This window comes from Telmatherina bonti, assembly GCF_933228915.1.
Source record: "Telmatherina bonti genome assembly, chromosome: 23".
Classification (NCBI taxonomy): Eukaryota; Metazoa; Chordata; class Actinopteri; order Atheriniformes; family Telmatherinidae; genus Telmatherina; species Telmatherina bonti.
The window spans coordinates 5,707,788-5,720,561 of NC_136632.1; the positions used below are offsets into that span (position 1 = coordinate 5,707,788).

The window sequence follows — 12,774 nt, forward strand, 5'->3', positions numbered from 1 at the left end:
ACCATCCAGAACAGGAACAACATTCTGGAACCCCACCATCCAGAAGAAGAACAACATTCTGAATTCCACCATCCAGAACAGGAACAACATTCTGGATCCCCACCATCCAGAACAGGAACAACATTCTGGATCCCCACCATCCAGAAGAAGAACAAAATTCTGGATACTACCATCCAGAACAGGAACAACATTCTGGATCCCCACCATCCAGAACAGGAACAACATTCTGGATCCCCACCATCCAGAACAGGAACAACATTCTGGATCCCATCATCCAGAAGAAGAACAAAATTCTGGATACTACCATCCAGAACAGGACAACATTCTGAATTCCACCATTCATAACAGGAACAACATTCTGGATACTACCATCCAGAACAGGAACAACATTCTGGATACTACCATCCAGAACAGGAACAACATTCTGGATCCCCACCATCCAGAACAGGAACAACATTCTGGATACTACCATCCAGAACAGGAACAACATTCTGGAACCCCACCATCCAGAAGAAGAACAACATTCTGAATTCCACCATCCAGAACAGGAACAACATTCTGGATCCCCACCATCCAGAACAGGAACAACATTCTGGATCCCCACCATCCAGAAGAAGAACAAAATTCTGGATACTACCATCCAGAACAGGAACAACATTCTGGATCCCCATCATCCAGAACAGGAACAACATTCTGGATCCCCACCATCCAGAACAGGAACAACATTCTGGATCCCATCATCCAGAAGAAGAACAAAATTCTGGATACTATCATCCAGAACAGGAACAACATTCTGGATCCCCACCATCCAGAACAGGAACAACATTCTGGATACTAACATCCAGAACAGGAACAACATTCTGGATACTACCATCCAGAACAGGAACAACATTCTGGATACTACCATCCAGAACAGGAACAACATTCTGGAACCCCACCATCCAGAAGAAGAACAACATTCTGAATTCCACCATCCAGAACAGGAACAACATTCTGGATCCCCACCATCCAGAACAGGAACAACATTCTGGATCCCCACCATCCAGAAGAAGAACAAAATTCTGGATACTACCATCCAGAACAGGAACAACATTCTGGATCCCCATCATCCAGAACAGGAACAACATTCTGGATCCCCACCATCCAGAACAGGAACAACATTCTGGATCCCATCATCCAGAAGAAGAACAAAATTCTGGATACTATCATCCAGAACAGGAACAACATTCTGGATCCCCACCATCCAGAACAGGAACAACATTCTGGATACTAACATCCAGAACAGGAACAACATTCTGGATACTAACATCCAGAACAGGAACAACATTCTGGATACTAACATCCAGAACAGGAACAACATTCTGGATACTACCATCCAGAACAGGAACAACATTCAGGATACTACCATCCAGAACAGGAACAACATTCTGGATCCCCACCGTCCAGAACAGGAACAACATTCTGGATACTAACATCCAGAACAGGAACATTTTGGGAATTTCTACTTGCTGCAGAGAATTTGCAACTTTTCCAAGCTTTTCTCTCTCTTATCTTTTTGTAATTCTTTTTAAAACTCTTAAATTTTCTGTTGTTTGCTCCACAACACACCATCTTTACCAGACCTGAAGTGACCACATATCCCCTTAAGTCACATCCGGGGACTCGTAACACTTATAAAAAGTGTTTTCATTGCAGTTTTGCCATAGTTCTAGATCAAAACATAAAAAAAACCTTTTGAGAGAGAAACAACATTTTAGCGATATTTAAGTTTTTATAAAATATAGGTATTTCTATTAGTGTTTTTTTATTATGATATTTAGTTTTGGCACAATTCTGGTGGTGATGGAAATGCGGCTTTAGCTCTGTATCAGTTCATTGCATTGGTGTGTTACTAGTTAGTCTCCTTTTTATCTCACTAAAGTGTCCCTCACCCAGTCAGCCTTCCAGTCATCTTATTATTTTTTGTTGTTGTTGTTTCTGGTGTTTTTATTAAATTCTCGGGTTACGCACCCACCCGTGTTTCCATCAGTCTGCATTCAGGTCCTACCTCTTTGTCTCCTGATGCTTTGATCCCTGACAGATATGCAGTATTTTGAGTAATGGTTTGTGTCCTGTCTGTGCTTGTACTTTTTTATGTAAAATCCCTCCTTTTTGGTGCGAGCACTTACTTCTGTTGCAGTTTGGGGATACTGTGCTCATTTGCAAACATGAGATGCTGAATGAGTGATTAAGATAAGTGTTGCTGGATGTTTGAAAGATAGCGTGGTGACTTGAGAGACTTTCTTTAGAGCACCTGTTTCTGCATTTGGTGATAAGTGTTGGAATAAGTCCTGCGAGGGTGCCCCTGTTGGTCGTCTTTATCTTGTAGCAAACTGTGTAGTTTGTCTTCATGTGCGGATCCTGCTGCGGTGGGATGTCCTGCACCTTTTAGGCATTAAGAACCAACTTTAAAAGGAAATTAAATGAATTAAATAAAAAAGGAAGAAGCTGATAAAAGATTAAAGGCAGCAAAAAGCAAAGTTTTTAACCTTAAAACAGCAGTTTAACCAGACCTGCAGTTCTCGGGGAGTTAGTTCCATATGTGAGGAGCGTAAAAACCAAACGCTGCCTCTGCAGGGATCCAATCAGTTCATAACAAACCAGAACTTGGACTGGAGTTCTAAGATCCACTTACCTGGGTTTAGTGAGGACTGGAGCAGCAGCGTTCTGGACTACCTGCAGCTGTCTGATGGATCAACAGGAGATCTGTAAGGACAGCCATACTGGAGTCCAGTCTAGCAAAGATTAATACAGAAATGCTGCTGAGTCTGTGTTACGACTTCAGGTTTAAGTCCAACAAGATTTCCGGCTTCGCTGCTGGTTCTGAGCTTCCTGTTGCTGTGTGAAGCTTTAATCCGGCTCTGCTCTGAGCACCAGCAGCTTGGACAAGGTGGAGAAGGTGGTGGAGAGGTGCACAGGGTTCAGGATGGAGAAGCAGCGGAGGCAGGAGGCTCGTCCCGTTGCGTTGGTTCAGGAGGTCTTTTGTCCCCGCAGACGTCAGGCTTTTTAATAACATTCAGTCATACCTGGTTATGGTTATTTTATTTTATTAACTACAGTGTTCATCAATGCAGTTATTTATTTATTGATCACTAATAGAGGGTCCTCACTGCGCCTGCCTGTTGGTTTTTATGTTTATATGATTACACTTGGCTCCATGCACACTTGGAAGGATGGATGTTCTTATGGGCAGATGTGTGTACGGATGAGTTGTGGGGGAACTGAATTTCCTCAGACACACCCACTTATCTAATATTATCTTTCTTCCTTGCCTCCAAAAGATAAAAGTTCTGGTGCATCCAATCTTTATTGTTAACGATGCTCAGGTTTCACTGCCCCATTTTCTTAACTGGCTGCACCAGAAGTGGCGATATAAAGTGGTTTTGTTGTTTTGTTGCTTGGCTGCATTGCTTGCCTTCGAATTTAATCTATCACCTCCAAATAATAGCAAAAACAAACACCCCTGCTTGCCAACGAGTTGTTCTGCTGTAACCAGCGGTGACGGAGTAGTAGGAGCCTTTTTATGTAAATTACAGGTTATTTGTGTAAAGCAGTAAATGTAAAGGGCTGCTTTCTTCCCTGCAGAGCATCCTTCTCTTTATAAAAGCAATTGTTCTAAGGAGTGCTCTTTGTTCTTGGTGTTATGTGCACATCAGCATTAACGCATCGAAGCTGCAGTGTTGAAGGTTGGAAAAACTGCCGAGTTTGTACATGTGGGTTTTGTGTTGAAAGTTTTTTCTTGTCTGTCAGTGAGATTCCATCTTTGCACACATTAACGTGCCTGAGAGGCCACAGAGAGACAATAATTATGTGGGCTGTCAGTAAATATGAGAATGTATAATCATGTGTAGAATATGTATAATGTGTAGAGACTATACCAGTATCAGTGGAAGGCTATACTATTGTTTGTGAGGGAGTAAAGTTGTAATTTTGTGAGAGTATGAATATCTCTATCTGTGAGTTAATCATTCTCTTTAAAACAACTTATTTTCTTTTCACATATTCTCACATGTTGTCTTGGATTTATCATAACATACTAATGCACACTAATGGTTATACCTCTTCACATTCCTAGTCAGGATCCTTCACCTCCACTCTCCTTTATTCTTATAAACATTATGTTCTTTTGAACGCTACTATTTGCACCAAAAAACAAAAAAAATCTTTTACATAGAGCATAATTTCCTCTTGCATCTGCTAATACATATAAAGCCAAGGAGTTTGCATGAGAACATTATATTATTTATAAGTAAGAACAAGTGTATTTGTAAGAAAGAAAACTTGTGAGTATGCATGAATGCAACTTCTGGTTCAGACAATGGAGTGTGTGTGTGTGAGTATGATCATATGCAAGAGACTCTACCAGTATCAGTGAAAGGGTATATTATTGTTTGTGAGAGAGTATAGTAATTGTGTGAGAGTATGAACATCCTATAAGAGAGTATGGAAGTATTTGTGAGAGAGTATATATATATATATATATATATATATATATATATATATATATATATATATATATATATATATATATATATATATTGTTTAGGTAAGAGTATAATAGTGTTTGTGTGTGAGTATGATGCTATGTGTTTAAATGATCTCTCAAGCGGCCTCTCATGTGTGCCACATGACTAAAAACGTTGTTACTAAGCGCGCCACAAGTTTCCTGTTGTGAAAGAGTCTACACATCGCCCTGCTTGTTTCAGACATTTTGGGAAGGTGCAACCTTCGTGAAATGCAGCCATGTTTTGGAAAATCACCATTTCGGTTCACATGGTAACAGATTTCTTTACAATTTGAGGGTTTATCTGTGTTGTGAAAGCAACAGCAGAGCTGAGACTGGCCGTGAGCCAAGCTGGAAGCAGGAAGATGGGAGATCAGCCGGTGCTGGTCTCATCACGGCAATAAAGCTAAATGTGTCTGGCTGGCGAGGCTGCAGGCAGCGGGGCTGATCATTACTGCAGAGCTGGCGAGGCAGAAACCCGTACATGTTGCTTAATGGCAGAAGGAGAACCGGATCCAAATTCAGATGAAACCCAGTGTTTATGTTACATGCCTCATTAAGATCAGTGTGTGTGTGATCTGTGTGTTGGTTTACTCGCCGAGCGAAACTCTGGCCGGCAGCAGAAAAATGTAAGCAGGAGAAAAATGGGAAAATATCTGAGGAACCTTACAGGAAGTTTTGGCTTTTGTTATTATGTTGTGAGGCTGTAAAAGCACACGTCCAAGATGTTTTTCAGTTCATCAAGAGAGAAAAAACAGGTGAATTTATTCTGCTTCCAAATCTTTTCTTCCTTCTTTTGCATCCAAAGTTTGTTTTGACTTGAAGTGTTTGCCCAGAATAATGTGTTCACATTATTTTAGACAGCTGTTAAACATAAATGACATTACAAAAGGACTTTGACTGTTGTTTTAAGTAACAAATGTCTCGAATGAAGAACTGTCACGCAAGCTGGAAAACTCCAGCAAGCAGTTTCTAAACATAAATGTGCATGAAAGGGATGTTTACAATGAAGTTACAATGAACAAACTTTGCAACTGCATATGGAGACACCACGACAAGAAAATGGAGATACAACAGTTGTTCTTCTTGTTTCATTTTGCATCTTTTCAGCTTCCTGCTTTGTATAAAACACCTTTTTGTTATTTTTGCACTTTTTATAACTCTAATTCTAATAAATCTGTTTTTCTCTGAAAGACATTTCATCATTTCATGGAGAAATAGCAGAAACACATCTGTTAAAAATAGTTCCAGGATGATGTTTAGCATCGTTAGCATCTCCTCTTCTTCTAACATCTGTAAACATCTGGGAAGTGAGGAGAGCAGCTGCTGGAGTTTCAGGAGAGGAATGTCGTCCTGTTCTGGTCTGATGCAGGATTCCAGCTGCTCTACTGGACCTTGTTGCTGGATTTCTGCTTCCATGATGCTCCAGATGTTTTGTACTGGTGAAACTGGACTGCAGCAGACCAGTTCTCCTGTTCCACCATCAGGATGTGGTCCAGCATGGTGGAACCTGCAAGGTCTTCCCTGAAAGAGACGTTGTCTGGATGGGAGCAGATGTTTCAGCATTGATGGAGCTTCCCAGATGTGGAAGCTGCCCACGCCATCGGCACTAATGCAACCCCATCCCATCAGAGATGCAGGCTGATAACAAGCTGGATGCTCCCTCTCCTCTTTAGTCTGCAGGACACGCCGTCCATGCTGTCCACAAACTATTCCACTGTTCCAACACACTGGTTTCAATGGTTGACCACACTAGATCCATTTGATTAGAATCAGGTGTGCTGGAGCAGGGACACATTGAAAGCCTGCAGGATTCTGGCCCTTGAGAAACATGAACCCCCACTCCTGCTTTTGATAGTGGGATCTCAAAAGTGTTCACAGTTTCCCATTGACAAACATTTTATCACTTCACAAACTCATTTTGTCTCAGCTTAGTGAAGCTCCGCCCATCTTTCCAGCTGAGAGACTCTGCCTCTCTGAAATGCTCCTTTCATACCCAGTCGTGTTACTGGCCGGTGACCAGTTAACCTAGATAGTTGTCAGATATTCCTCTAGTTGTTTTTTATTTGTTCCAGTTACATTTTCAGCCTTTATTTGCTCCTTTTTCAGCTTCTTCCACACATGTTGCCGCATCAGATTCACAACCAGCTCATAGTTTCCATAAAATGATAAAATGTCTCAGTGTCAGCGTCTGATGTTGTTTATTTTCTACTGGAAATAAAATCTTGGGTTTATGAGATTCATAAATCATTACATTCTGTTCTTAATTTATGTTTCACACAGCGTCCCAACTCTTTTGTTGGAGATGTGTAAATCAAACCCTATATTTTGACGAAGGCGCAGATGATGCCCTTATTTTCTTTATTTATTGCATTTTCAGTCCATTCCAATTCATAAAGACAATCCAAAGCAAATGACGCATCGACAATTTCAACAAATTTCCACTAAATGCTGAATAATGTTGAGTTGTCAGTCCATTCTCTAAGTCATCTTGTGCTGCTGAAGGGGGGCTTTCTTTAGTAAATCTATGCCCTTATGTTCTTGTTTCTTCGTGCCCTGTAAATTGGGCAACACAATTAACTACACAGGGAATCAAACCTGGCGCAGTGGCCTTGAGCAGAAAAAAGGCAGAGTGTAATCTGCCACATGCAGATTTTATCATGGAAATGAAGCAGCAGCAGCTGTTTTATTTCAGCCATATCTGGGCACAGACCACTGAGCTCCTGATCTGCTTCGCAGGGCTCAGATGGGGTCGGTTACACGTGCCCCCTGTGTGAACAAATAAGCAGCTTTCTCACCTCTGAATGCCGCACCGACCGCCTCGTTCAGGGGCATCTGTGGATCAGATTGAAGACCAATTACCCCCTTCCCAGCCGGTGCCAGACTCTCTCCCACCTGCATAATATTTGAGCTGTAATGAATCCATGTTTACTCAACCTCGGGCCCACCCACATGCACGCCACTTTGGATAACGCAATTCTTAATTTCTTAAATACAAAGGGGGAGCTCTACTAATCCAATTTCCCGTTCTCATGTGTTGCAGCTCTGTATCCATCTGCGTACAGGATAAAGCGGGGGACATACTCCCTCATCAACCCCACATTCCAGCGCTCACAGGAGGACGTCAACCTGCTTTTTGAGGTCAGTTCAGGTCTTCTAAAGGTCCTGAATCAGCCACTTTGCAGTGTTTCTTCACCAGAAAGCAGCATGCTGGGAAGCAGCGTGGTCCCCCTCCAGATTAAACATTTGTGAACACTGTGTACTGCTGCCGCCCTGCTAATCATTAGCAGAAACGTGAAATATGTGTTTATCCAAAAGCTTCCTGACAGATTTACAGGAATGTTTATTAATAACTTGTGTCTTTCACTCATTTTATATGAATCATCTTTTTTCTGTGAGATGTTTCATGACAATATGCCAAATCTAGCACCTTAGAGGTTCTTTTAACCCCTATTTTTGTGCAGATCCTGCTGGCTGGAATGCAGATTGGAGGCGAGGATGACTCCCTGCTGATCCCAGACGAGGAGCTGGCCTCCCTCAGCAGTGTCAAGAAGCTGCAAGTTATCTGTGAGGACGTCTTGCCCAAGAAACTCTCGGATATCCGCCGTCTGACAGCCGACCTCGCCCGGTGCCGGCGCCCTCTCAGCTGGCAGGACTTTGAGAGAACAGTGCTGACTTTGGTTTACGCCGCTCAGACGCTGGCTGAAACCAGCAACCAGCACCAGAGAGCGATGTGGACGGACAGCCTGGTGCAGCTGTTCCGAGCTGTTCAACGAGAACTAAGACCTTCTTAAGTCTCTCCAACAACATGGCTTTTTTTTCTGTCTAGTTTCTTGCCAGAACTGTAAACTAAGTGTAACTGTATGAGCTGCATTTGTTGTGGTTACGAATCGACACCTGCATACGTCTCAAGACAACCTCTTGAGTCAAGGTCAATATTTACTTTCCCAAAGTTTCAAACTGATATCTCGAGTTTTTTTGGGGCAGAAAAGGTGAATCCAAACTTAAAACACAAAGTTTTCCATCAGCTGCTTTAGTGAAGGTTAAGAGGCTCGATGCCGAGCAGCACGGCATGCAGCTGGAGATGCCAGCCTCTTTCTTTGCCATGTTTTCTATCTGAAACTTCATCTTTTACTCTTGTTGTTCACATTCTGGTCTTTTATTATCTATAACTACAGTATGCACCAATAAACACTTTATTCTTTTATGGTACAGAATGGTACCGCATGCATGTGAAGGAACAATAATAAATAGATAAATAAAACAGAAATTGCTTTTATAACTAAAGAACTTTACATTAAATCATCATAAAAGTCCTGATTGTTTTATTTTTTTCTGAATTAAACAGAATATAAAGGATGGAGCCTCCATGACGTTACCTGTAGGTTTCTGAAGAGCTGAACTGCTGCTTGCTGTTCGGTTCGAAAATGTCACCATCTTGCATGCCGTGGCTTTTGGAAAATACAAAAATGGGCGAAGAGGTGTAAAGCTGGGGGGGGGGGGGGGGGGGGGGGGCTGTGAGCGTGGGGTGGATGGTTGACATCTATCAAATTCTGACCTGCCTGTTGCTAAGAGCTATCTGAGCTAAGCCAGAGCTAACCAGCTAACGGAGGTAAGCGGGCTAAAGCTAAATGACACTGTTAACCAGTTGAAAACCGCGGTTGTTCTAAGCTCTGCCTTTTTGAAGCAAAATATCAGGCACCTGTCAATCAAACGGACACACCCCTAATTATACTAAATTTCAAATTGAAATTAAAATCTAAATGGACAAGTTAAGCTTGTTACATACGTCATTTTGTTCTCGCGGACGCGTTTGAAGACAGTTCTCGACACATCGGGCTGGCAAAACTTTTTTCTTGCAGGGCTCCGAGAAGTATCGTGTGATTGGTCGGACATGTGAGGTGGGCGTGGTTAACATGGAGAAAGCATGAAGCGGAGTTGCTGCTTCCGTGTTTTTGCCATTACGGGTAAAATGGATTGTTTTGGAAAAAACAGCTGATCAAGGTGGTGAGAAAGTACGAACATTTTTACATGTAGCATTAAAACACTCAGACCAGATGCGTGCACAACCAGCAGTGTCGCGGATGAAGTTGCTCGTTAAATATGAAACTAGAAAAGCACTCGGACAGCAGAAACCTCCGCCAAACACAATGTTAAAGAATCCTTTTAAACAATTCCTGGATCCAAACAGTGATCCAGATCACCACCAAGATCTAATCACTTCTTTATTTTCACATTTCCAACAACTCTTGAAATTTTTATAAAAATCCATTCGTAACCTTTTGAGTTATCTTCAGCAAAAAGATGCCAGGAAAAACATAACTTCCTCGACGGAGGTAACAACCGGGTTCATTGCACATAAAGCAGACATCGCCTTGGTGGTTTTTAGGTCAGAGTCCATCACTAGATGCCAGATTTCTGGCCTGGTTGGTGGTTTTTAGGTCAGAGTCCATCACTACATGCCAGATTTCTGGCCTGGTTGGTGGTTTTTAGGTCAGAGTCCATCACTACATGCCAGATTTCTGGTCTGGTTGGTGGTTTTTAGGTCAGAGTCCATCACTACATGCCAGATTTCTGGTCTGGTTGGTGGTTTTTAGGTCAGAGTCCATCACTAGATGCCAGATTTCTGGTCTGGTTGGTGGTTTTTTGGGTCAGAGTCCATCAATAGATGCCAGATTTCTGGCCTGGTTGGTGGTTTTTAGGTCAGAGTCCATCACTACATGCCAGATTTCTGGCCTGGTTGGTGGTTTTTAGGTCAGAGTCCATCACTACATGCCAGATTTCTGGTCTGGTTGGTGGTTTTTAGGTCAGAGTCCATCACTAGATGCCAGATTTCTGGCCTGGTTGGTGGTTTTTAGGTCAGAGTCCATCACTACATGCCAGATTTCTGGTCTGGTTGGTGGTTTTTAGGTCAGAGTCCATCACTACATGCCAGATTTCTGGTCTGGTTGGTGGTTTTTAGGTCAGAGTCCATCACTAGATGCCAGATTTCTGGCCTGGTTGGTGGTTTTTAGGTCAGAGTCCATCACTACATGCCAGATTTCTGGTCTGGTTGGTGGTTTTTAGGTCAGAGTCCATCACTACATGCCAGATTTCTGGCCTGGTTGGTGGTTTTTAGGTCAGAGTCCATCACTAGATGCCAGATTTCTGGCCTGGTTGGTGGTTTTTAGGTCAGAGTCCATTACTAGATGCCAGATTTCTGGCCTGGTTAGTGGTTTTTTGGGTCAGAGTCCATCAATAGATGCCAGATTTCTGGCCTGGTTGGTGGTTTTTAGGTCAGAGTCCATCACTACATGCCAGATTTCTGGCCTGGTTGGTGGTTTTTAGGTCAGAGTCCATCACTACATGCCAGATTTCTGGTCTGGTTGGTGGTTTTTAGGTCAGAGTCCATCACTAGATGCCAGATTTCTGGCCTGGTTGGTGGTTTTTAGGTCAGAGTCCATCACTACATGCCAGATTTCTGGTCTGGTTGGTGGTTTTTAGGTCAGAGTCCATCACTACATGCCAGATTTCTGGTCTGGTTGGTGGTTTTTAGGTCAGAGTCCATCACTAGATGCCAGATTTCTGGCCTGGTTGGTGGTTTTTAGGTCAGAGTCCATCACTACATGCCAGATTTCTGGTCTGGTTGGTGGTTTTTAGGTCAGAGTCCATCACTACATGCCAGATTTCTGGCCTGGTTGGTGGTTTTTAGGTCAGAGTCCATCACTAGATGCCAGATTTCTGGCCTGGTTGGTGGTTTTTAGGTCAGAGTCCATTACTAGATGCCAGATTTCTGGCCTGGTTAGTGGTTTTTAGGTCAGAGTCCATCACTAGATGCCAGATTTCTGGCCTGGTTGGTGGTTTTCAGGTGTATAGGATGAAGGTCTGCGGTGACCTTTAATTGTTTCTCTCTGACTTCAAAGATGATTACCTCAGTTTTGTTTTTGTTTTGCTGAATAAACTTTATATTAATTCAGAAAAATGATCTCATTAGCAGCACGGCTCTTTACTTAGCACATAAATCGATAAGTGGCATTTAATGACAGTTTTATAGATTTTAATGAGATGTTGGGAGTCAAGTCATAATTTCTAAATAGAATCACTTCAGCTTGCTGCAACAAGTCAGTCCAACTTTCTGTCCACAAAGCAGCTTTATATCAGGATTTTCTGCTGTTTCTACTCTCTGGCTCCTGCTGTCAGTCTGCAGAAGTAGATCCTTTCCACAGTTTGGATCCAGGCAACCTTTAAACTGTTTTAGGTCTGAACATGACATAAGAACTTAAAGTTTGTGACATGGCCTGAACATGATTATTTTCTCCCTGAAATCTTGCTGAAGCAGCTAACTTTCATCTCTGTTGTGGTTTGGTTGTAGAAAACAGGCTTTGGTGGAAAAAAGAGATTCTACTGTTTAGTCTTAACTCAGTATCTCTGAGTATCTCTGGATAAAATCATGCTTTATAAGGACAGAAGAGCTACAGTCTGATAGAGGTTGAAATCAGCTGAACACTGAAAGGGACAACCACAAACTCACCACTTAAGAACCGCAGACATCAGGTGGCCTGGAAACACTGTGGCAAACTGAAACTGGAGGGTGTGACAAGACCAGTTGCAAACTGGATCCTACACACCTGAAGTCATGCAGTAATCAGTAAGAAGCAAAGAAAAGCCAGCAAACAGAGACATAGATGATGTAGAAGACATCATCTTCTGGTTGGACTGAGGCCTGGAGAGGTTTACAACCCACAGAGTCTCCCAAACAAGGTTTCCTAGAAAAACATTTGTGTCCTCATGGTGCACTGTGTTTCCTAAATCAGAGGATTCCCAGCAGCATGTGTTGCACCCTTGAAATAGACAGAACATTTTTGGCAACTTTATTCCCCCCGTGTTGCATGTATCTTTTCAATCTTTGGATTCTTTTGAGGCAGCCAGGACATGCAACGTGACCACGATACACATAGCAACCACAGACATGCGTCGCAGACACATGTCTGTGCGCAGGCTGATGACCTACTTTTCTCCACCAGTCCAACATATCCCAGCAGTAGTACACAATAATTAAACAGAACCAGAACTACGCACATGACATGAAAGAAAAACAAAATGTCCATAAGACTTCTGAATGGCATCTGAATTAGATGTGAATAATTCCTTTTTTCCAGGCTGCAACACCTGCCAAGCAGCCAGGAGTATCAACGTCTGGATGGAGGATCTCCATGTGAAGAGCATATCAACCATGTTGAAAACAACTGGAA

At 42.5% G+C, this 12,774-nt stretch overlaps 1 protein-coding gene across 1 annotated transcript in view; it reads left to right on the forward strand.

Annotated features, from left to right (window-relative positions):
* Nucleotides 1-8,337, forward strand: part of fam180a (family with sequence similarity 180 member A) — a gene marked incomplete at its 3' end in the record, with an annotated part of 36,720 nt that extends 28,383 nt beyond the window's left edge. Inside the window, exons 2-3 of the mRNA XM_079263497.1 lie at nt 7,587-7,684; nt 8,008-8,337. Coding sequence (XP_079119623.1) covers nt 7,587-7,684; nt 8,008-8,337 — 428 coding nt within the window. The remainder of the gene's footprint in view (nt 1-7,586; nt 7,685-8,007) is intronic.
* Nucleotides 8,338-12,774: the final 4,437 nt, after the last annotated feature.